Raw genomic sequence first — 26,463 nt, 5'->3', positions numbered from 1 at the left:
AAATAATGTCAAATTGAACCATTCCTGTATGCCTGACTGAATCTTCCATATCAATTTTCTTAACAAAGAAGTACTTAATCCTTTGTTGTGATTCACCATTCAATAAAAAGAATGATCCTATTAGAATTACAAGTATTAGTCGCTGCTACATGACCCACTTGTTGCTGCTTGGAGACTGCAGAGATACCAATTACCAATTTCCATTTCCATTTCTAGGATTTTGCAAATTAAAATAAGAAAGAATCAAACAGGGGTAACAATTCCTCTTGTTAAGGAAGAAAGGAAACAGCCCATGAATACCATAAGGAAAGCACTCAATAAGCTATGGTTGGAAATAAAATGTAATCTTATCAGTAGTAGTTTGCATAAACAATCACATTTTATCTATATATGTTTCTGATAGCAAATGCAGAGAGAGGTGCTAATTTGTTAAACAAAATCAAACCCTCAGGGTCACCAACTATAACTTGGAGGAAGGTAATGGAGTCGAGGCTGGATCCATACTCCATACATGTAAGCAAAATCTCTCTCTTTGCCGAATTGCAAGAAATGCTCATTGTGAATGTAGTAGTCGTGGTCAATACCCGTGAGCTTTGTTCCACAAATGAAAATTGAAACTGACATATCTATTGGTGGTGGTGATAGCAATTTTTCCACCATTCTTCTTGTGCTAAAGTAGTCTTTTACTGCATCAAATGGTAACGTAGGAGCAACTATCTTGTGAAGCACCCATTTTATTTTTTCCGGAGAGAAGGTCACTAATGAATCCATAGAGTCCATAAAATAGAAAACCCCGTGATAGTATGAGGCACATGTAATGGTGCGTAGGTGCTCTAGTCCGTCATGATACTCATGTGTAGTCCATTCAGTAGCACCACGTCGAATCAAATTTAACACCAGTGTGTTGCTATTTCTATGATTAATGACACAGACAATGCAATCCTGAGAAGTAGGAGATGATGAGATTGCTGCAACAAGTTTAGGAAGCTCTGAATGAAGCAATAGTCGAGGCAATGGTAGAGGCAATAATGGAAGGTCTACTCTCGCCCGGGAAAAAGGACAGAAGAAGAAGACCAAACCATCATCTCTGTACAGAAGAAGCCATCCTCCATTGGATGCAATGCAAGTCACATCCTCCAACTCAGGGATATCTATATCGTAACAATCATCTTGTTCTGATGGGTCCGACAACATGAATTCGCCTTCGAGACAAAACTGAAAAAACCATGGAGTTTGGTATGTTTTGGAATCAATTACAGCTGAAACATTAAAAGAAGCAGAACGCCATGCCTTACAAGTGCAGCGGAAACGCAGAAGGTCAACTATACTCAGTCGGCATGCGATAGTTTCAAGAAGGTCAGCATGAAGTTCAGCAATTGAACTACCTTCTTCTTGACTGGTTTCTTCAGCTGAGGCACGTAGGCAGTTCCTGCCAGTAACATTAAGGAATACATGATGTAACAATCCCAATAAGAAACTGTGAGTTTCAGTTATAGAGAGTGAAAGAAGATCAAACCTATATCCTTAATCAAATTTATAAGCACAAAAACAGAGGAGCCTCAAGATACATTTGTCATAACCAAATTGCACAAGCAGGAACCATTGGCAAAGCAAAAATAATCACAATCCTTTTGAGATCCATGTTTGATTTTCTAAGAAGTTATCACAGTTACTTGTCAATCATCGATATGTAGGAGTTTTATTACATTGGTCTAACCAAAAAGAAAACTAAGAGTTTTTGTTGGTATTGTCAATCTTGCACAACTTCATGTAGATTTGATGGGAGGGTGGAGTCATCCTTTATGCATTTTTTGGAAGTGTAGAGCAACAACTCCTCCAAATAGAAAAGCAGAAAATTCAAAAAGAAAATTGCATACCATGAGAGAGAGATATCCAACATTAGACAACAAAGATGGCTCTTAACAGAAGTTATAAGGCAAGATAGGATTTCAACTCATTTAGTTGGGAAAGACCAAGCAGAAGGACCCAATCCAGGGTGTCCAAGAATGAAGCAACATGAAGATTAGGTAGCTGATAAGATGTAAATTTTCTGGTCTATCTTCCAAGATCCTCTTCATCCATAGATTGTTGCACAAAAAACAAGTCGCCCACTAAATTACAACAAGATGTCTACTGAATCTCTTACAAACAAAGAACTAGTGATGAACATCCTAAGGGGAGGAATTATTGGAGATCCACCTCTGCTTCTTTTCCACAATAATGTTGTTGTGTGGCAAAGAACAATGACAGAGGAAAGTAAAAAAAAAACAAAAAAAAACGAGGGTGGGATGAAAATTTATTTCCAAATTAAAGAGAAATAGTGAGCAGTAGTATCTAGATTCTAGATGATCCAATGCTATATGAAAGAGAAAAAAAAACAACTTTAGAGATAGAGAGCAGTATTTACTATCTAGGATCGATGCTTTATCCTTTCGAAAGACCAAAAATAAAAAATTGATTATACCCGTTTTCCGTTGTACGATAAAACTCCATTGTTGATGTGTTGAGAAACAGCCACAGAGTACTGATGCAATACGAGAAAGAGAGTACCAAGGGAGTGATAATCTGAATGACGTCACGGTTCTAGGGTTCCGTGTTTCAATATGAGAAGGAGAAGGAGAGCACAAGGGAATGACACAGAATGCTCCTAATATAGCGTAACAGGTTCCACTTCTCGCGTGTGGTTATCAATTTAAAGTGTTGAAACACGGTTCTAGGGATCCGTAGCGGATCGGAGGCATTATCAGTATCGGATCGGTATTGGTAAAGGGCGATATCGATACTGGGGATATTGGATCCAGATCTTCTACGGCACGCTGCCCGTAGCAGCCTGAGCAGTGCAGACTGAGCTGCGGATGCAAAGACCGCCTTATCCCTACCCAAATGCCTTGCTCGAGCTGAGGTAAGGTGGTCATTGTGCGCCCAGCTCAGTTTGCGCCGCATAGGCCGCTACGGGCACCTGCGCCGTAGAGGATCTGTATTGGAGGAGATTCCATATGGGTGGATACTGGGGATTGATTTTGATCAAGGGTAAAAAGATTTAAAAAAAAAAAAACCGTTTTTTTAACTAGGGCTAAACATGGTTGCAGTGCATGGTATTAGGTCGGGTATCGGTCACTTTCAAAACCGATACAATACCGATATGGTATTGGCATGGATCGGCTGTATCAAACAAGTTTACCCTTGATTATGGGTTTTAATCTGGATTACCCTTTGCTCGTACCGTTTCATCGATATAGTATCGACTAGGTATACCGTATTGGGTGATCTGATACGGATACCTCAAACCATGGGGTAAATCTATCCGATCAAGAAAAATCTGGATTAGTATTGGCCGAGCCTAAAACCCTGCTGAAGCCAGATTCTGCCTTAGTTTTTTATGGGACAATTTCTTAGATCTACTAGATAAGAATGGAAATTACAAGATAAATAGGTTTCAAATTTGTTTTACATCCACTACTTTCCATTATGAAAAGATTTACTAAATCCCGAAAGTTGGTTATTACTCATGCCATGTAAGAAAAAAATAAAAATAAACTTTCAAAATTGCCCTAAAAATCTTTTAATCTTAAACCATGATTAGAAAAATAATAGGAGGGAAGAGGGCGCACCTTTCTCTAGTTTCTTTTTATTTTTTATTTTTATTGTTTCTCTCACTTTTGTTTTTTATTTTTATTTTTATGACCAAGTTTCCTTCCAACAACTGTGAATGAGATCTCATTCATTGCAGGGTGGGAAAAGGTATTGAAAATGTATTTTGGAACAATCAAAAACCCAAGGAGGGGTTGGTGAACCTAGGATGGTGGGTGGGTCTTCCTCTTTATTGATTTGTTGGTGACAACTTCTTATCTCTATTCCCAACCTTTGTGTTTGGTATGCATTCTTAGAATAGATTCTGCGTCTAAAATACATTCTTTAGCAAGAAAATAGAAAAGAACCAGGTTTCAGAATGCATTCTAGACCCAAAATCCATTCCGAGAATATATACCAAACTTAGCTGCTTACATGATGCTGTGAGGGCATTTGTGTATGCAAGGACTCAAACCCAGGTTCTTGGAATGCCATGATCTATGGCGTTCATGAAGGTTGGGGAGATTGACTGTGCTCTTGCTCTGTTTTGGCAGACACCTGAGAATGGAGAGCTATAATCTCAGGGTATGCAAGGAATGGGCACAGAGACGAGGCCATTGGCTTCTTTGTTGACATGACGAGGAATCTTATCAAACGATGACGGAGCCGAATCCTCTACTTCTGCCTGCCCGGTACTTCCTTGCTCCGACACACACAAGGCGGGTGGAAAGTACCGCCTTATCCCTGCCCGAAGCGGAAGTAGAGGAGTCTGATGCGATGACTTCACCTTTGGGGCCATCCTTCACACATGTTCTAACTTGGCAGTTCTTGGGTGTGGAAGGATGGTACATGGCTCTGCATTCTGCCGTGGCTTTCATTCCTTCACCTATGTAGGCAGTGGCTTAGTAAACATGCACACCAAATGTGGTGACTTAGAAGGATCATGCCAAGCTTTTATTGATATAATCAGTAAAGATTTGAACTGTTGGAATGTAATGATATCTGGGTTTGGACTATATGGAAAAGCTTTTGAAGCTGTAAGCTTTAGGATTGGATTGTTAATGGCGTGTAGTCACTCAGGGCTAATAGAGCTAGGCCTAGTGTTTTTCGAATCAATGATATCAGCTTATGGACTGGTTCATGAAGCAGATCCCATAACTTGAATGGTGGACATGCTTGGCCGCGTTGGGTACTTGAAAGAAGCAGGAGAGTTGGTTGAGGAATATTCCAGGACAGTAAGTCTGAAAAACAAGCTCACATGAAGCTCTACTAAGCGCATCTGTTGCACATTGAAATGTTGGGCTTGGGGAAAAGGTAGGAGAGGATTTAGATGATCGTAAAACCTCAGAGAGAAGCAAGCTATGTGCTGCTATCAAATTTGTTTTCTGCAAGTGGGCAACGGAAGGAAACAGCTGAGAAGGTGCGGAAGGGAATGGTGGAGCAAGGGGTATAGAAGATGCCTGCTTGTAGTTGGATTGAAGTGGGAAACAGGGTTATGGTCTTTGTAGTTGGGAAAAATTCATATCCTCACATGGAAGATTTGTATAAGTATCAAAATTTCAAAAATCTGAAATGAAGAATCCAAAGTTGTTTGGCTTTAAAAACTATAAAGCATTCCATGTCTCAAATGATTAAACCCTGTATGTTTTTGTTTGTGTAATCACACTAAAATAAAAATTATGAATTTAGGATCATTATTGTCTCAGCTTTGGAGCCTTACACTGGACTTTATAAACCTACAAGTAAAAAACCCCAAGCTTTTCAACGAATTAGAGCTGATCAGGGGAAATGGTCTGGTTTCCATTGTGTAATTAAAATAATGTCAAATTGAACCATTCCTGTATGTCTGACTGAATCTTCCATATCAATTTTCTTAACAAAGAAGTACTTAATCCTTTGTTGTGATTCACCATTCAATAAAAAGAAGGATCCTATTAGAATTACAAGTATTAGTCGCTGCTACATGACCCACTGTTGCTGCTTGGAGACTGCAGAGATACCAATGTCCATTTCCATTTCTAGGATTTTGCAAATTAAAATAAGAAAGAATCAAACAGGGATAACAATTCCTCTTGGTAAGGAAGAAAGGAAACAGCCCATGAATACCATAAGGAAAGCACTCAATAAGCTATAAGGAAAGCACTCAATAAGCTATGGTTGGAAATAAAATGTAATCTTATCAGTAGTAGTTTGCATAAACAATCACATTTTATCTATATATGTTTCTGATAGCAAATGCAGAGAGAGCGGTGCTAATTTGTTAAACAAAATCAAACCCTCAGGGTCACCAACTATAACTTGGAGGAAGGTAATGGAGTCGAGGCTGGATCCATACTCCATACATGTAAGCAAAATCTCTCTCTTTGCCGAATTGCAAGAAATGCTCATTGTGAATGTAGTAGTCGCGGTCAATACCCGTGAGCTTTGTTCCACAAATGAAAATTGAAAGTGACATATCTATTGGTGGTGGTGATAGCAATTTTTCCACCATTCTTCTTGTGCTAAAGTAGTCTTTTACTGCATCAAATGGTAACGTAGGAGCAACTATCTTGTGAAACACCCATTTTATTTTTTCCGGAGAGAAGGTCACTAATGAATCCGTAGAGTCCAGAAAATAGAAAACCCCGTGATAGTATGAGGCACATGTAATGGTGCGTAGGCGCTCTAGTCCGTCATGATACTCATGTGTAGTCCATTCAGTAGCACCACGTCGAATCAAATTTAACACCAATGTGTTGCTATTTCTATGATTAATGACACAGACAATGCAATCCTGAGAAGTAGGAGATGATGAGATTGCTGCAACAAGGTTAGGAAGCTCTGAATGAAGCAATAGTGGAGGCAATGGTAGAGGCAATGGCGGAAGGTCTACTCTCGCCCGGGAAAAAGGACAGAAGAAGAAGACCAAACCATCATCTCTGTACAGAGGAAGCCATCCTCCATTGGATGCAATGCAAGTCACATCCTCCAACTCTGGGATATTTATATCATAACAATCATCTTGTTCTGATGGGTCCGACAACATGAATTCGCTTTCGAGACAAAACTGTAAAAACCATGGAGTTTGGTATGTTTTGGAATCAATTACAGCTGAAACATTAAAAGAAGCAGAACGCCATGCCTTACAAGTGCAGCGGAAACGCAGAAGGTCAACTATACTCAGTCGGCATGCGATAGTTTCAAGAAGATTGGCATGAAGTTCAGCAATTGAACTACCTTCTTCTTGACTGGTTTCTTCAGCTGAGGCACGTAGGCAGTTCCTGCCAGTAACATTAAGGAATACATGATGTAACAATCCCAATAAGAAACTGTGAGTTTCAATTATAAGAGAGTGAAAGAAGATCAAACCTATATCCTTAATCAAATTTATAAGCACAAAAACAGAGGAGCCTCAAGATACATTTGTTATAACCAAATTGCACAAGCAGGAACCATAGGCAAAGCAAAAATAATCACATTCCTTTTGAGATCCATGTTTGATTTTCTAAGAAGTTATCACAGTTACTCGTCAATCATCGATGTATAGGAGTTTTATTACATTGGTCTAACCAAAAAGAAAACTAAGAGTTTTTGTTGGTATTTGTCAATCTTTTGGTGGCGCCTATAACCTGATAATGCACAACTTCATGTAGATTTGACTGGAAGGTGGAGTCATCCTTTATGCAAGTTTTGGAAGTGTAGAGCAACAACTCCTCCAAATAGAAAAGCAGAAAATTGCATACCATGAGAGAGAGATATCCAACAATAGACAACAAAGATGGCTCTTAACAGAAGTAGTATGGCAAAATAGAATTTCAACCCATTTAGTTGGGAAAGACCAAGCAGAAGGACCCAATCAAATGTGTCCAAGAATGAAGCAACATGAAGATTAGGTGGCTGATAAGATATAAATTTTCTGGTCTATCTTCCAAGATCCTCTCCATCCATAGATTGTTGCACAAAAAACAAGTTTGCCCACTAAATTACAACAAAATCTCTACAGAATCTCTTGCCCACCCATATCTATTCATTCCCCTTCAAAATCAAGAGGCATTCTCCCCTTTGCACAGAATCCCTCCCCAAATATGAGAGGAAAAAGGACAAACAAAGAACAAGCGATGAACATCCTAAGTGGAGGAGGAATTGGAGATCCACCTCTGCTTCTTTTCCACAATAATGTTGTTGTGTGGCAAAGAAACAATGAGAAAGAAAAAATAAAAATTAAGGGTGAGATGAAAATTTAATTCCAATCAACCATTAAAGTGAGATAGTGAGCAGTAGTATCTAGATTCTAGATGATGATCCAATGCAAGATGAAAAACCAAAAAAAAAAAAAAAAACTTTAGAGATAGAGAGCAGTATCTACTATCTAGGATCGATGCATTATAATTTCGAAAGAAACGAAAAAAAAAATGATTATACCCGTTTTCAGTTGTACGATAAAACTCCATTGTTGATGTGTTGAAAAACAGCCTCAGAGTACTGATGCAATACGAGGAGGAGAGTACGAAGGGAGTGATACTCTGAATGACTACAGAATGTTCCTAATATCAACTTGAAGTTTTGAAACACGGTTCTAGGGATCCGTAGCGGATCGGAGGCATTGCCAGTATCGGATCGGTATTGGTAAAGGGCGATACCGATACTGGGGAGATTCCGTATGGGTGGATACTGTGGATTGATTTTGATCAAGGATAAAAAGAAGATTTTTTTTTTTTTTAAAAAAAAAAACCATTTTTTTAACCGGGGCTAAACATGGTTTTAGTGTACGGTATCAGGTCGGGTGTCGGTCACTTTCAAAATCGATACAATACCAATATGGTATTGGCTGGATCAAATGTATCAGACAAGTTTACCCTTGATTATCCTCAAAAAAGGGTTTTAATCTGGATTATCCTTTGCTGGTACCGTTTCATAGATACAGTATCGACTTGGTCACCTTCAAAACCGTGCAATATCTACCGTATTGGGTGATCTGAGACAGATACCTCAAACCATGGGGTAAATCTTTCCGATCTAGAAAATTCCGAATTAGTATCGAAAACTAATTCCTAAATCCCTGTTGAATCCGGATTCTGCCCCCTTTTTTTATTTCTTTCCTTATTAATCAATAATTACCATTATTGGGCAATCTCGGTTAAAAAATCCGGGTTAGTATCAAATACTGATTCCTAAAACCCTGTTGAAGCCGGGTTGTGCCTTTTTTATAGTTTCTTTCCTTATTATTCAATAATTACCATTATTGGGCAATCTCGGTGATTGGTCTTCCTCATGGATACCTAGGACTGCAACAGGTCAGGTTGGGCCGAGCTTTTTAAAATCCTAATCCAACCCTAGATCCCCTTAGCTGAATTTAAAATGAAAAATCCAAAATTGTTTGGCTTTGAAAACTATATAAGGCATTCTATGTCTCAAATGATGAAACCCTTTATGTTTTTGTTTCTGTAATCACACTAAAACAAAATTAGGAAAATTTAGGATCCTTATTATCTCAGCTTTGGAGCCTTATGCTGGACTTTATAAACTTACGAGTAAAAAACCCCAAACTTTTCAACAAATTAGAGCTGAACAGGGGACATGGTCTGGTTTCTATTGCGTAATCAAAATAATGTCAATTTTCTTAACAAAGAACTACTTAATCCTTTGTTGTGATTCACCATTCAATAAAAAGAAGGATCCTGTTAAAATTACAAGTATTAGGCGCTGCTACATGACCCACTGCTGCTGCTTGGAGACTGCAGAGATACCAATTTCCATTTTCATTTCTAGAATTTTGCAAATTAAAATAAGTAAGAATCAAACAGGGATAACAATAGGGCTGTAAACGGATTGGATTCGGCTCGGATAATGTTATATCCGCATCCACATCCGATTAGCTATCAGACGGATTCGGATAGTGCTAAATGAATACGGACACGTATACGGATCGGATATTTTATCCGTTTACATGTAAATATAGCTTTTCGGATAGCTATAGCCTATCCGTATCCGCATCTGTTTAGCTTTCGAACAGATTCGGATAGTGCTAAACGGATACGGACACGGATACGAAAACGGATTTTGGCTATTCATTTACACCCCTAGATAACAATTCCTCTGGGTAAGGATGAAAGGAAAATGCCCATGAACACCATAAGGAAAGCAAGCACTTAATAACCTATGGTTGGAAATAAAATGTAATCTTATCAGTAGTAGTTTGCATAAACAATCAAATCTAGCATCTTATCACTTGAAAAGGAAGTGTGAAATGGACTAGTCAACAATTTATCTCTATATATGTTTCTGATAACAAATGCAGAGAGAAGTGCTAATTTGTTAAATAGATTCAAACCCTCAGGGGTGTGAGAATAAGGAGAGAGAGTCTGTTTAGAATTCTCGCCCACCTTCAGTAATGGGTAGGTGTTTGTATATATAATTCTCTTTAACAGAATCTGTTACAAATGGATCACCACACGTTGTTGTGGTTTTTGAAAAATTGTTACAACTCTTGATAAGGTTGTTACAACAAGTTGCGTCAGGAAATCTCCGGTAGGTCCTTCGGGTGCCACAACCTACAAAAGGACGTCAGGGACAAGGGAGAACCGGTGTGGTTTCAGCCTAGGACTCTCCGATGCCTAAGTTAGATTTCTCTTAGCAACAGATGAATTACTGGAATTCAAGATGGTTAATGGGGTAGAATGCCTGAGTATTTATAGTTAAATATGGCGGTGTGGAGAGTCCCAGTTGATGATAAGTATTCTTCGTGGAATAATCTATCTCGTAGTAGAGTTGTACTTGAAATAGCTCCTTGTGAGATGTAGAGTCCTAGTAGGGAAGAGGTTCCCTAAACGTCCTCCTCTCGTGTTGAGTTTGATTAGGTTTGTACCTCTTTGGGAATAGTTCTCCCCTTGGTATACCTCCCGATCTTTTAGTGATAGGATAATGTAGATCTTGCCGATGACGTCATGGTTGGACTCCGTGGCTTGCATGGTAGACTTGGCCTTTGGGGTAGCCTCTTGGGTCCTATTCCTCTTGGGCTACCGAACTGGTTCTATCGCTGCCGGCCTTGAGCTGGCCTCCTCTTTGGGTCAGGACATGTAATCTCTTGGGATTGGCTCATATATTTTTGGTTTATCACTTGCCCCCCACTCTCTTGGAACGGAGTGCTCAAGAGAGTATCAACTGTGTCGCAGTTTTTAATCTGGTGAGGGGCCTATTACAAATAAGACTTCTTGGAGGGAGCTTTGTGATGAGCATCTATGACCGTTGGATGACCTTTGTTTCTTGGAGTAGATGGCTTATTCCTTTCTTAGTAAGTGGGAGAGGTGAGGGGTTCAAATCCCCCCAAACTACACTTTTTAGTTTCTTTTTCTTTCCTTTTTTTTTTCTGTCCACTTTTTCTATTTCTTCTCTTCACTTTTTGCTTTTTACTTTCTCCTCATTCTCTCGTTTCCCTTTCTTGCTTTTCACTCTTTCCTCAATCTCTCTCTTCCTTGGAGCTCTACCCATCTTCCTTCCTTTTGCTAAGTCCATTTTCTTGCCCCCCAAGTGTTTGTCTTTTCTCCTCCTTGAGAGAAATTGTTTTTCTTTTTTGCCTGTGCTTGGGGCTTTACCTAGTTGCTTTTGGTGCTCATCTTGCATGGGCCTTCGTGCCTCGTTGCCTTGGGCTGGTTGCCCAAGCTCATCGTGCTCGCCCGCGTGCTCACCCACTTGTCCATGTGCTCACCCTCTCATTGCTCCCTCGCCCACTCTCCCGGGCGTCTGGGTGCTCTCCCCTGCGTCCGCGTGCTCACCCACTCAAGTTGCCCAGGTCTAGCCATCTGCGCCTGGTCTCCCACGAGCTCGCCGCCCACTCGCCAGTGTGCTCGCCCATATAGGCCGTCCACGTGCTCGACCGTGTTCGTTTGTGAGCTCGTCCGCTCTTGCTTGTGCGCTCATCCGCGCTCTCTTGTTGCGCCCGACCTTGTCACCTACGGTCTCTATCTCGTCATGCGCGATCTTGTCATCTACGCTCGACCTATTTTTTGGGCTTGTCTCGCCTTGAGGTTCTATGATTACCTTCTTCCTCCCTTTGTCTTCTTCCCCCTACTTTCTTCTTCTTCTTTTTTTTTTCTTTTTTTGGATACTGACTTGAACTTGTTCTTCCTCGCAGATGTAGTTCGATTCGTTGCCGGGTATCTTGGTATCTAGGAGCTCCAATTCGAGTAAGTCTTCCCCTTCTATTGCTATGTCGAGTAGCTCTGACTTGGACCATATTTGTGGAGGACCTGGTGTCAGCGGGGCTACATTGTCTTCGTCCGAGTCAAATGTGGATACCCTTCCCCCCTTGCCTTCCCCTAGACCTATACTCAGTGATGAGGGGGAGGGAGCTACCAGCCTCGTCCCTTCTATCTCGAGCCCGGATTTAGATGGTCACTCCGATGGGGACGATTCTGGGATATCAGTCCCTATTACGAAGGCCACTAGGATCAAATATTATCATAGCTCCTTAACTTCCTCTGATTTGCTGTCCTTTGGTCAGTTGTATCACATTACCCCCGGCATAGCTCTCCATGTCCTTGGGGATAGTGATCTTGCCTTTTCCCACCGAGTCGATGAGATATGCTTGTATGTGATCTCCTTCGCTAGTAGTCTTTGCTTCCCCATTCTCCACTTTGCCAAGTTGGTACTAGACCACTGGCATTTTACCCCTGGGCAGTTATTACCCAACTCCTGGAGGGTTATTTTGGGTTTTTTCGTCTTCTTTGTTTGGGTCGATCATGATGCTATTGTTCCCCTATTCTTACATTTTTATACACTGAGGAGAGGAGGTGGGTGGTACCATTTTCACCGTCGTTCCCTTAAGGGTTCTTTTGTTAGTTTTTACTTCTTTGAGGGGATGCCCAACTCGCTCAAATATTAAAGGGACCTATTCTTCTTTGCTTCTATCCCCCAATGCCCCTTTCGGACCCATTGGGAAGAGGTTGACCTGTAGGGTGCAAACTGCCCCCCCCCCACTCTGAATGACTTCGAGAACAAGTCCCTCAGCTATTGCTTGAGAGGCAATAAGTTCGATGTTCGTCAATTGGAGTCAGAAGCCTTCTTATTCCTGTGGAAGTTGAGTCCTGGTAAGCTCTTGGACTGATCCTTTGTTAGCCTTTTATACCTTATTTTTCTGTTTACTTTTCTCGATGCTGACTTACTTTGTTCTCATGTTGTATTGTCAGTGGATCTTCGACCCGACCTTGCTCACTTCCGCGCTAATGCCACGAAGCAGAGGGTAGTTGTGATGGTGGCTACGAAGGCCTCGCGTCCCCGCAAGGATGCCTCCTCTACCCCGATTACGACGAGGGGTTGTTGACGTGGCCGATCCTCCGGTGCCCATGCTTGGCATCGTCCTTGCCGTGGGTGCCAAGAGGAAAGGTGGTCCTGGTCCTTGATGTGCAGGAAAGGGCTCTCTGGTCTTCAAGCTTCCTCTCCTCCTGCTATTCCTGGTGCTGCCATTTTTCCCCCTTGCAAGGGTAAGGGGGTGGTTTCTTCAGTAAGCGCTGATGAGGATGCTCCGACCCCTTCTCCCCTGATCCTTCCGTACGAAATCCACGATGGGGATCTATCATGGCCAATGAGGAGGTCGCTAGGGAGTGGGTAGACAAGAGCCAGCTTCTCACTGATCACGAGGCCCTACAGAAGATGAGCGACTCTAGGCTGATGCGGTCTCTCTACGAGGACATAGCTTTTGTGAGTTCACGCCTTTTTATTTTCTCTTCCCCTGTTTTTGCATGTTGATGGTTTGCTGACTTTAATTTGGTTGCAGGTTCATCACCAGGCTATCGAGGCGATGTTACGCTTCAAGAAGTATGCCTTTCAAAACATTCAATAGGCCCAACGCTTGCGGAGTCTGGAGAGGGAAGTCTTGGGGCGGAAGGTCGCGTGTGAGGAGGGGGCTGCCCGGGAGGGGAACATGGCCGAGGAGATTCGTGTGTTATCTTCTCAGAAGGCTGCTTTGGAGGCTGGGACCGCGGACTTATTTGGTAGGGTCTAAGCCCTTGAGGGCGAGCTTCATCCCCTACGGGAGCAGCATGGTACCGATCTTACCCATGCTCATGAGCAAGCTGTGGCCGACTTTCGAGTATCTTGTTCCTGCGTGGACAAGTTCTATGCATACAATGACGAGGTTTATATCATGGGTATAAACAATGTCGTAGGCTTTGTTCTCGGGAGAACTCCCTGTTACAACTTTAGGGAGTTTCAAAGCTATGTCCCTCCTGCCGCTATAGACACCGATGAGGTAGTGGCTGATGACCCTTGTTCGGAGGAGGATGTTGAGGTGGTTTCATCTCCGGGCATAGTGCCCCTTCATTCGTCCAAGGCTCCTTCCCCTTCGTCCTCTTCTACCGCTATGGAAGCTAACGAGATGGTGGCGGATGTCCCTCATCTGGAGGAGGGCGTCGAGGTGACTCGGTCCCCAAGCTTGGTCTCCCTTATCTGGAGGAGGGCGTTGATGTCACCACTATCATTACTGCTCCTCCTGAGCCTTGATTTTATTTCTTTCTTCATGTAAGAGAGTACTTTTTTGGCATGTGCTTGTAGTAGCTTTCATAATTTCAGTATCATCTTATGATCTTGACCTTCAATCTTAGTGCTTGACTTTTTCTTGTACGTATTGTAATTTACCTTTGTTGGTTGTCTCATGGCCAAAGGGCCTTGGTGGCATAGAGCCTTGTGATCGATGACCTTCGTTGGCATAGAGCCTCGAGGCCGATGGCCTTGGTTGGCATAGAGCCTTGTGGCCGATGGCCTTGGTTGGCATAGAGTCTCATGGCCTTTGGCCTTGGTTAGCATAGAGCCTCGTGGCCGATGGCCTTGGTTAGCACAGAGCCTCGTGGCTGATGGCCTTGGATGGCATAGAGCCTCGTGGCCAATGGCCTTGGTTGGCGTAGAGCCTTGTGGCCGATGGCCTTGGTTGGCATAGAGCCTCATGGCCAATGGCCTTGGTTGGCATAGAGCCTTGTGATCGATGGCCTTGGTTTGCATAGAGCCTTGATGTGAACTTGATCGGCGATGGAGAAGTGCTCGACAATGGGGAAGTGCAGCTAAGAGCTTTCATTTCTTGTTAATCTTCAATTTGGAAAAACTTTGAAAAATCCTACTTGAAAAAAAAAGACTTCAAAATTCTTGAAACATGAAAATAACTAAACTAACTGCAACTGATCCTTTATTGGTAGAATATTTTCAGATGTTCAGAGTCTCACGGCTGATCTATCCTCTTGCCCCCTGGAGTTTTCAAGCGATATGTTCCTAGTCGTATCTGCTTGGAAACTATGTAAGGCCATTCCCAATTTACCGATAGCTTTCCTTCCTTCCTTGGTTGCGATGCTTGTGCTTTCCTTAGAACTAGGTCTCCTTGATGGAACAGCCTTTCCTTGACTCTTGAATTGTAATACTTGGCCGTTCACTGCTGATATGCCATGTTCCGGAGTAATGCTTTCTCACGAACCTCGTCCAAGAAATCCAAATTCACTCGAAGTCTATCGTCGTACGTTTGTTCGTTGAAGTGCAAGACTCTGTGGGACAAGGCGAGGACCTCGATCGGTGCTAGAGCTTCTATTCTGTATACTAGTCGAAATGGGCTCTCTCCGGTGGGTGTCCTTACCGTTGTCCGGTATGCCCATAGGACACTGAGAAGCTCTTCTACTCATCTCCCCTTTGCTTCATCTAGTCTCTTCTTGATCCCCTCAAGTAGTGTTCTATTTGTTACCTCCACCTGACCGTTGGCCTGTGGGAAACTTCAGTCTTCCGAAGGACGAGATCACTAGGCAAAAAGATATGCTCTTTGACCCAAAAATTGTAGTACTGTTGGAACCGCTTCCTCTAAAAGGCTGACCTTGTAGGAAAGGGAAGAAACAATATGTATTTCATACAGGATCTCTAACCCGGCGGACTATCCAAAGGGGGACACGGGTGGATAAATAATTTTTTAACACCTATCAGTTCCTAGGGGAACTCGATACCGTGACCCCTGCCTGCTTTGATACCATGTTGGCATACCTGCATTAGAGAGTAATTTCTTGAATGATCAATATAATCAACCAAGCATTGTATTAATAATATGAGAGATTACATACTAATGACCAAAGTACCCCTAGTACAGCCGACTTAACTAGGAGATATAAAGAAGTAAAAAATACAACTGTAAAATTACCAGAATAGGTATTCTGGTGTACATAATTCAACACTCACCCTCAAGTTGGAGCAAATATGTCAATTATGCCCAACTTGACTAGATTAGGATGGATCAATTTCCCAGATAATCCCTTGGTGAAAATATCTGCAACCTGCTCTGATACCATGCTGGAACCGCTTCCTCTAAAAGACCGACCTTGTAAGAAAGGGAAGAAACAATATGCATATCATACATGAGCTCTAACACAGCGGACTATCCAAAGGGGGACACAGGTGGATAAATAATTTTTAACAAGTACCTCGCAATGAGTTGCTGGTAAGAAGTGATTTGCGCTTGGGACTGTTGGTGGACCCCATCAAGAAAATCAAAGTTGGCCCGAAGCCCGTCTACGTTGGTATGTTCATCAAAATATTGGACACAGAAGGAAGGCAAACCAACTTCAACGGAGATGACAGCTTCAGAACCATACGTGGGCAAGAAAGGAGTTTCACCGGTGGTAGACCTGACATAGGGGTGTCAATACCCAACCCGAACCAATAAAACTGATCCAGACCACACCAAACCGATCTCTTATTGGTTCAGATTCGGTTTGTGGATCCAGGGAGCAGTCGATTTTGGTTCGATTTGGGCTAGCTCGACGGTACACCGGTGACCCGAACCGTTAGATCCAAACCCAAACCGAATCGACCCAACCCGATAAATGAGTAAATGAAAATCAGCAAATATATAATGCCCCATTGCCCCCTAAATGCCCTAATCACTTTCACTTTCACTTTCACTCTCTCGTCTCAAGTTTTTGACTCTCACTCTCTCAGCAACTCAGCGGCGGCAGCAGCCTCACTCCTCAGTCCTTACTCCTTAGCCACTCAACGACACTTCAAGAGTTCATTGTTCAAGCAATCAAGCCTCAAGGGCTCAAGGTCACTCGATAATCTGCACTCAACGGTACCGGCATTCGGCAACGGGCAACGACACAAGCGCAAGTCGCAACCAGAGTTTCTGATTGCCCCTTCTTTTTTTTTCAATCTCAACTCCTGATTCTTCATTTCTTTGTTTGAACTTTGATTGTTTCTATTAGCTATTTGCCTATTTAGCTATATGCCTTTCAGCCTTTATTTTATTTTATTTTTTTCCAACGGCCCTCCGTTGAATATTTTTTTTGTTTTGTTCCCTAAGACTAAATGGGATACCCAACCAATTGTATCCATAGGCCATAGGACATAGGATGGAAAGATGTATTGTCTTTGAAATATTTTATGTAGTTAAAAGAGAAAGAGAAGAAAAATAAGCATTAACCGGACCTTACTAGTTATATAAAACCGGTACCGAACTAAATCCAAATTGATATCAACCCGTTATCATAAATCAAAATCGACACGAAACCAAACCGCACCGAAATCGAAATCGAACATTTCTTAATGGTTTGGTTTCGATTTCTATAAAAGTCACAATGAAATTGAAAAGCCCGAACCGAAATCAAACCGAATCGACCCGTTGACACCCCTTACCTGACAGTTGTACAATAGGCCCAAAGGATGCTGAATAACTCCTCGACCCATAATCCCTTAGCGTCATCCAACTTCTTCTTGATGCCGTCAAGAAGTGTGCAGTTGGTGACCTTAGTCTGACCATTGGCTGAGTAACTCCTCGGCCCATAAGGGTTAATAGTATGTGAACACACGAGAATGGGTTCCAGCCATCCAGATGGCATCCACATGGTGGGACCCACACATAGTGGATGCCATGTGGATGGCTGGAACTCATTCTTGTACGTTCACCACCTGAACAACCTGTACCACTGTGTCAAAATGAAAATTTGGATCCCCTACTGTCGAGCTGCCCGTCCTGTGCCATGCTGCTTAGACACAGCAAGGCGCATATGACCACCTTACCCCCATTCGGGCAAGGTGATCATTGCACGCCTTGCTGTGTCTACATAGCACGACAAGATGGGCAGCTCGGTAGTAGAGGATCTGGATCCGTCGAAATGAATTACCCCAGGTGATATATATGGAATAACCTATCATAAGAGGATAAGTCCATAATAAGCCATGCCTTAGGGTCCACCTAAACTATGTTACATTCACTTACAAGAATGGAACCCGCCTCAATATGCGATACACATAGGTACTAGTAGGCAGAAGCAGAAACACACAGAATGAAGATAAATAACTCAATAGTAGAAATAAATGAAGCAGTATGAAGACAGAGATCACTCGCACCGTGGATGACCTTGTAAATCAAACTGAACTTGCCAAAGTGGATCAAGTTGACGGCGATCAAGCACTCATAGGAGAGGAGGTTCATTGAAGCAGTATGAAGACAAAGATCACTTGCGCCATTGACGACCTTGCAGATCAAACTGAACTCATCAATGAAGATCAAGCTGATGGCGATCAAGTGCTCGTATGACGGGAGATTCATGGTATTAAATTCAAGAAAGGTATGTAATTTTTTTTCGTTCTTTAAAAAATTTAGAAAATTGATTATTGATCTCCTGTAATCGATGTTTTTCTCTATATTCTAGATTTTAGTTAGATAGTTCACTTATTCTTGTTTTTTCTTTTTCTGCTCTTTTATTTGTTAGGATTAGATTTAGAAGAAATTTCAAAAAAACAATCAAGAAAGGTATATAATATAAAAAATGATTATTGATCTCTTGTAATAGATTTTTTTTCTGTGTTCCTAGATTTTGGTTAGATAGTTCATTGTTCTTATTTTTATTTTTCGCTCTTTTGGTTGTTAGGATTAGTTTTTAGAAGAAATTTAGAAAAAACCTGACAAAACTCACGAAGCTCTGTTAGAAAGATTCTTTGATTATGAAACTCATTAGGGACTGTTGGATTATAGCCGTTTATATCTATTAGACTCCTTGTATATAAGTGTGTTTGTGAGTGTGTTTAGTGATAATAAAAAAGATAGTTTGTTTCACCATGGATGTAGGTGTTTATTATCGAACCATGTAAATCCTTATTGTTCTCCTTAATTGTCTAAACTCTAAATGGTATCAGAACAAGTTATCTAGTCTATAGGGACTCTGAAGTGATTGAGAGAAGCTGGAATGTCACATTTTATCTTTTATTTACCTCTTCTAACTTAAAGGCGAAGTTCAAATGCTGTTGCAGTCGAGTACGCAAAAAAATAACATTCATTCTCATTCGACTATCCATATCCAAACAGTTGTCCCAAAAAATAAACTCATTCTTAGCTGTAGTGACTTTACAATCTCGTAGGAAATCAAACGCTTCCACGGTCTCAGAAATTATCTTAACAATCAACTTACATTTGATATTTGTACGAAGATTGTCGTGAAAATAAGAGTTTTGACTGCAGCAGAGCTCATAGTACTTTAGCCGAACATTTTGACTAAGTTTAAAATCAATACTCAAACCATTCACTATAAGGGTGAAATCTTCAAAGTCTTTCATATCTTTAAATTTTATTGTTGCTTTTTCAGACTGATGCTTCCCAAATCTTCAGAATCAACTTCTTTACTATCAATTGCGGACTGTTCTCCGGGTTACAGCTCATGGTTAGAAACTAATCCTGGAGAAGTATGATACGCATTATCTACCTCTACATTCAAAGAAAAAGTGAGTGCTTTTTTTCAGAATCCAAGGAAAGAAAATTTTTGAACATAGCCTAAAAAGCATAAACAAATATCACTGCAACAATTTAATTCAATTAAGTAGACAACAAATTTCAAAAGATCAGGAGACTAAATAAGTTACCAGTAAGAATTTTCTTTTTAAGAGTAAGATCTCTAGCAACTTCAGAATTAGTCAAACCATTTTCCCTTATAATGTACACCTACATTAAAAAGCAAGACTTATCAGAATTGATAAGCCTAATTTGTGAACAAAAATAGTTTATAAGATATCTCAAATGTTATTTTTTAAACTTGAGATACCTTAAGTGTTCTTTTTTTGAAATAGTAGGTACTTCAAGTGCATTTTACCTTTTTTTTAATCATTTGATATATAAAAAATGTATCTTAGTATCAGATATAGAATTCGTTTTTCATTGATTAATGATTAGATTATAATACAAGTATCAATATGAAAAATATAATCCTATTATAATCGGTAATCTATCTGATACAGACCGGATAGAACTCATCCCTGAAAATCGACTTGTTAGTAGAGGGTGCCCAACCCAATATCAAACCATCATCACCTGCCCATACAACCAATATGGGATCAACTCATACTGATATGGCACATAACATTCCATCTCCTTTATAGGACCGATGGCCTATGTCGGCCTACTCCAGATTAGGGATTCACCTGTAGCACCAGGTCAACACTCCCGTGGTAGAGCACCACTGAGGATCGTCCACTCTGATACCACTAATATGGACTTAATAGAACTCATTCCTAAAAATCGACTTGCAAAGAGAGAGTGTCCAACCCAATATCAACCCACCATCAGCTACCCCATATCGATATGGCACATACATTCTGATATGGACCAGGTAAACTCATCCCTGAAAACTAGTTTGTAAGGAGAAGTTGTCCAACCCAATAACAATCCATCATCAGTTGCCTATACAACCAATGTGGGATCAGTCTATACTGATATGGTATATAATATTTCATCCACTTACAGGGTTGAAGCCCATGTCGACCTACTTCGGATCAAGGATACATCCATGGAACCAGGTCGCTCCTCCCATGGTAGAGCATGATTGGTCGCTCTGATACCACTAATACAGACTAGGTAGAACTCATCCCTGAAAATCGATTTGAGGGAAGAGGTGCCCAACCCAATATCAACCCACCATTGGCTGCCCATACAACCAATGTGGGATCAACCCATATCGATATGGCACATAAAATTTTGATACAGACCAGGTAAATTCATCCCTGAAAAACTAGCTTGAAAGTAGATGATACTTAACCCAATATCAACCTACCATCGGCTGCCCATACAACAAATGTCAGATCAGTCCATACTAATATGTCACATAACATTTCATCCCCTTTATAGGACGATGCCCACATTGGTCTTCTCCGGATTAGTGGTATCAGAGCGGACTGATACAAACCAGGTAGAACTCATCCTTGAAAATTGACTTGCAAGGAGAGGATGCCCAATCCAATATTAACCCACCATCGGATGCCAATACAACCAATGTGAGATCAACTCATACTACTATGACACATAATACTATCCTAAATTGAAAGTTTATCAATCTAATACAATGAATATATTAACTCAAACAAGTGCGTGCACAACTTCACACTAGACGTGAGAGATAAGTTAAAAGAGTTTCACTCATAGTAAACCACGATCAATTCAATCATGATAAGACTAAGAATTTAATATCACATGTATATCTCATGTGAAGATAATGATCATAGACATCTATAATTTTGTCACTTCCTAATATTATATGATCCATTCTAGTCTAACAGACTTTGGAAACTGAGTTTCCTTTGATATCCTTTTTTTGCAGAAAACTGATATTCCAAAGCTCACATGAGGTTACACTAAGTTCATTGACTGCACAACATATTTTGGAGAAGAGTAAGTTGAATCAAACATTATTAGTCAATCATAGTACTTTGCTTGACTTGCTTGAAATTTCCCAGCTTACGTATGTGTTTGGTTATATAGTTTTAATCATTTCTTAACTCAATAACTGGTCAATAATAGATCCCCCCAATAGGCTTTAGTTTTTGTAAAGTCTTTGTTGTGGCATTCTCTTTGTTGATCATCTGGAATGAATAAGAAATTTCTTGGAGATTAATTAATGATCAATATTAATATGTGTATGATAGTGGGTGTTGTTCAAGTATGTGTCTAAGAATTGAATCTTTTGTAAAGCCTTGTATGCTTGGACTAGGCTTAGTAAATGGATTTACCAAGAGGATACATATAATGGCTTTTGAATAATAGCTGAGGAAAAATAAAAATTTTCAAGAGTTGGAAAGTAGATAATCTATATGTGTTCATTTTTTGTATCCAATGATGGAAAAATAGTTTAGCAACAAAAGAATGTGCTCATGAACATCCATCAGCCAAAAAAAAGTGAGAATGCTTTCATGAATGAACAACATGACATTAAGAAATCCAAATTGAAGAATGCATTATGCTATAAGGATATGGATGTACTGGTTGGGTGTTGTATAAACTATAAGTTGGTATTCTATGACAATTGGGTGTGTACCCATTGCACAAAAATCAAAGGAAAAAAAAAAAAAGGATAAGTGTTGAGGATAAAAAAAAGATGTCTCTATGATGATCTTGCCTTGTTGCATCTGACATGGGTATTTCGGTAAAATAATTCGAAACCCCTGATATCTTAGAATCAATGACTAATGGTTCAGTGAGAAAAATAAAAATTGTGTCCTACATTAGTATCAGAACAACATTCTTCAAAGATTTTTTGGGTGAAAATCTGAATAGTGCACCTTTTGGGTCCTTAGAATTCAAAGGCTCTCTAATTGCCTATGTGCATCTGTGTGTAAGTGTGTGTGGGTCTCAACGGGGTAGCTATGATGTGTTTCCAAACATTATTTCAAATTCATCAAAATTCTACCATATATATAATAAAAGTTTAAAATGACCAATGCACCCCCTGGTCCTTGTTGCCTTTCCAAGGGGTGCATCGATCATTTTGTGCCCGCGACTGTGCCTGGACACAGGTACACGCCGCGCTGCACCACTGGTTAGCAGTCCTTTTTCCATAAGTTATTAAAAAAGAGCATTAATAAGTGCAAGCTAGAAAGTGGGTTGGATTATAAATTTTTAAAAATTTTACGTTGATTTTACATCAATTTTAAAGACAACCAAACAATTTAACAAAATTAATTACTTTACTTGCTTTGCAACCAAACGACTTAAAAGGAAAAATTTTCCTTCCCTTCCCTTCACTTCCCTTTCCCATTTCCCTTGCAACCAAACGGAGCCTTAAGGGTAAAGGCAGGGCATACCGCTCGTTGTGCCCAGCCTGTGTCTTTCTATCTCCACACCCTTGTGGAAATGACCACCCCACCCTCCGATCCCCACCCCATTGGACTCCTTATTTATAGTCCCTTATGCTTTCAAATTGTATTTTATATATTCTAAGCATTATTATACGTTTCTTGACTATTTCATACATATCTTTAGTGTATCTTACATCTCACGATATAAAACGATGCAATATGTTTCTTAAAATCATCTTTCCGATACGATACCCGATGCTAATAATTTAAACTTGTTGTGGTTGAGAAACAACCCTCTTTTTCCAATGTAAAGTTGTAAACACCTTATGAATTTGGTATGTGCAAGATCAACAAGACCTTAAAAAAAAAAAAAAAAGAGGAAAATAAACAATCACACAAAAGATAAGAGATTTACGTGGTTCGACAATACCCCCTACATCCACAAAGTGATTCAATCTTCCATTAAGAACAAGAGAAGAAAAAAAAGTAGTACAACCTTGCAATTTGTTACACCTCTCTCTCTCTCTCTTGGTGTCTCTACATCCTTAGCTTCTCATTTCTTCATGGTTTCCACTCTAGCAATGGATGACACATCTCTTCTTTGTATAGACTACTCTTCTACCTTGTTGGGCAAGATTTCACTTTCTCCTTAAAGAAAATCTACTACACCCTTCTTCCAAAATGTCTTTTCGGACTCCACCTTGCTTAATGACTTCAACCACCAACTACTTCCACTTGCTTGGAAGACTCAACCTTGTTGAAGACTTCAGTCTTCCACTTGAAGATTCTTCACCTCCCATTCCAATGGACAACCCAAACTAGACTATTGAACCAACCCATTAACTGGTCTAGATAAAAACCACTAAAGCCAACAAAACCTTGCTCAAGGTATGCAAAGAACAGGCATGGAGAAGAGGCCCTTGGCTTCTTTGTTGACGTACATGATGAGGAATCTGATCAAATCCGATGACTTTATCTTTGGGGCCATCCTTCATGCATGTTCTAACTTGGCAGTTCTTGGGTGTGGAAGAATGGTACATGGCTTTGCATTCCGCCGTGGTTTTCCATTCCTTCACCTACGAGGCTACGAGGGCATTGGCTTTGTAAACACGTAAAGCAAGGGTGGTGACTTAGAAAGATCATGCCAAGCTTTTACTTATATAATCAAAATAAGGATCTGGTCTTTTGGAATGCAATGCTATTTGGGTTTGGGCTACATGTTAAGGCTTTTGAAGCTGTAAAGCTTTATGAAGAGAAGGTAAGTTCTGGTGTAAGGCCTGATAAAGTGACCTTCATTGGGTTGTTAATGGCATGTAGTCACTCGGAGCTAATAAAGCAAGGGTTGGTGTTCTTTGAATCAATGATATCAGCTTATGGACTTGCTCATGAAGCAGATCACATTACTTGCATGGTGGCCATCCTTGGCTGGGGTGGGTACTTGAAAGAAGAAATAGAGTTGGTTGAGAAATATTCAAGGAAAGTAAGTAGGAAAGCTTAGAGAAACATGTGTTGCGCATTGAAATGTGGGGCTTGGGGAAAAGGTATGAGAGGATTTGATGGTCATAGAACCTCAGAGAGAAGCAAGCTACATGCTGCTATCAATTTTGTATTGTGCAAGTGGGCAAATGGAAGGAAGCGGAGAAGGTGCGGAAGGGAATGGTAGAGCAAGGGGTAAAGAAGATGCCTGCTTGTAGTTAGATTGAAGTGAGAAACAGGATTATGGTCTTTGTATCCTCACATGAAGATTTGTATAAAATATTAAATTTTCTAAAATCTGACATGAAAAATCCAAAGTTGTTTGGCTTTAAAAACTATAAAGCATTCCATGGCTCAAATGATGAAACCCTGTATGTTTTTGTTTGCTTGGAGCCTCACGCCGGACTCTTTATAAACCTATGAGTAAAAAGCCCTAAGCTTTTCAGCTATTTAGAGCGAAACAGGGGACATGGTCTGTTGTCCATGTTAGGGTTAGGATTTTAAGCACAAGGTTGCTTAAAGCATTACACCCTGAGTATCTAGTTTTGGAATACCCAGACTGTTGCCTCCAGCTAGTATATAAAGGAAAACTAGGGTTTAGGTCAGATGGGCTAATTACTAGATTGCCCCTCATAGCCTGGGCATTAATACAAGTAGGATTATATTAGAACATATAAAGGAATATTACATAAATACCCTTACAATCTCCTCCTATGTTCTACATATATCCATTACACATGTATAGGAACCATTGTTCAATCAGTAATTGAATCAATATAAATTGAATATCAATAATCCAATAAATCAAATAAGAAATAAGTAAACTTCAAGAAATAAAACAAAGGTTTTAGATCAAAACTAAACCCAACAATAAATCCGAAGTTCCACATGCAAGTGGCTAAACCAAAAGAAATAATCAAAAGGAAAATTCCTTGCAATCCATGTGACTTTACTCATCAAGTAAGTCATCCTCATCGAGATCCAGATTCAACCGTTCTCCTCCATCTTCGCCATTCTCTGTAATTTGTCAAATATGAATTTCATAAGATATTATGAATTCAATCATTTGCACAATAGTATCTAGTTCAACAATAAGAACTTAGTATATTTCATATATGGCTGAAGGTAAATCAAAAAACAATAAGCATCAGCTCAAGTTTCTTTACAAGAACTCGATCCTATATAGTCTCTATCATAAGGACCATACCATGTTTCCATTTGGAATACTGTATTCGTCATATCAGTCATAGATTTATGTTGTATCATCAAATTTGGAATGGTACACCATACTATGAAAGACATGTCATCAAATTTGGAATGACATAAAGACTAGCACAATATCATTGAAACATATCAGACATTTTTCATATTCCTTTGTGGAATAGCAAAGTAAGGAGACTTCACATGAAAATTTGCTACACCATCAAGTTTGGAATGGTTTCACAAACCCCCATACTTAATAACCTAACTAAGTTATCTGAAACATGTAAACTGTCCCGAATGCTTACCAAGGCTAGATGAGATTCGAATAATTCAAAATAATATTGGGTTAGGTTAAGACCTGACTAAATGGTCTTTAACCCCATCTCCCCTGTAGTTTTGAATGTTCGATCTTTGTTCAATCTCTTTGTAAGGGCATCTGCCGTATTATCCTTCGATCTCACATCAATCAAAGTGATAATCCCTTGTTCTGTTCTATAATTCAGCATAGCCTGTTTCACTGATGTGTCTCCTCTTACCATTAAAGAGTGAGTTATTCACAATCGTCTTGGTTGCTTGATTATCACAGAATATAGATATAGAGTTTAACTTAAAACTCCTCAATGGAATATCCATGATCGAGATCCTTTATCCACTCGCTTCATCTCCCGCAGCTAGAGCATAAAGTTCGATTCCATAGATGACAGAGCAATACTAGTCTGTCTTTTGGATTTCCATGCTCAATGCTGTCCTCCTAGTGTAAATACATAACCACTGGTGGATCTGCTGTCTCCCAAATCTGAGCACCAAGATGCATCAGAATATCCTTCCAAAGTTGGAGGATGTCCATTATAACATAAAGCATAACATTGAGTACCCTTAAGGTATCTCATCAGCCTCGATAGGGCATTCCAATGCTCTTTTCCAGGATTACTAGTGAAACGACTCAGCATGCCTACCGTAAAGGCTATGTCTGGCCTAGTGCAACTCATTGCATACATGAGACTACCAATCAGTTTAGAATAATCTAACTGATTCATGGTGTCACCTGTGTTAGGTTTCAACCGTTTGTTGTAGTCATAGGGTGTCTCAATCGGTTTACAATCACTGTATCCCCAACTAGAAAGTAGCTTCTCAATGTAATGAGTCTGACTAAGGGTGATC

General features: G+C 40.2%; 1 protein-coding gene and 1 pseudogene across 1 annotated transcript; one reads left to right on the top strand and one right to left on the bottom strand.

Moving 5' to 3' along the window:
* Positions 1-453: 453 nt before the first annotated feature.
* Positions 454-1,642, bottom strand: LOC122659569 (F-box protein At3g56470-like). The gene is made up of 2 exons (XM_043854671.1): positions 1,581-1,642; positions 454-1,429 (listed from the first exon to the last, which is right to left on the bottom strand). Exons 1-2 carry the CDS (start codon positions 1,640-1,642, stop codon positions 454-456), a joined length of 1,038 nt encoding a protein of 345 aa, XP_043710606.1.
* Positions 1,643-3,989: 2,347 nt separating this feature from the next.
* LOC122659568 lies at positions 3,990-24,522 on the top strand (annotated as a pseudogene).
* The last annotated feature ends 1,941 nt before the right edge of the window (positions 24,523-26,463 follow it).

This window comes from Telopea speciosissima, chromosome 4 (genome assembly GCF_018873765.1).
Source record: "Telopea speciosissima isolate NSW1024214 ecotype Mountain lineage chromosome 4, Tspe_v1, whole genome shotgun sequence".
In the NCBI taxonomy this organism is placed as follows: Eukaryota; Viridiplantae; Streptophyta; class Magnoliopsida; order Proteales; family Proteaceae; genus Telopea; species Telopea speciosissima.
The sequence above is the reverse complement of the archived record's forward strand: the minus strand, read 5'-3'. Positions and strand labels throughout refer to the sequence as shown.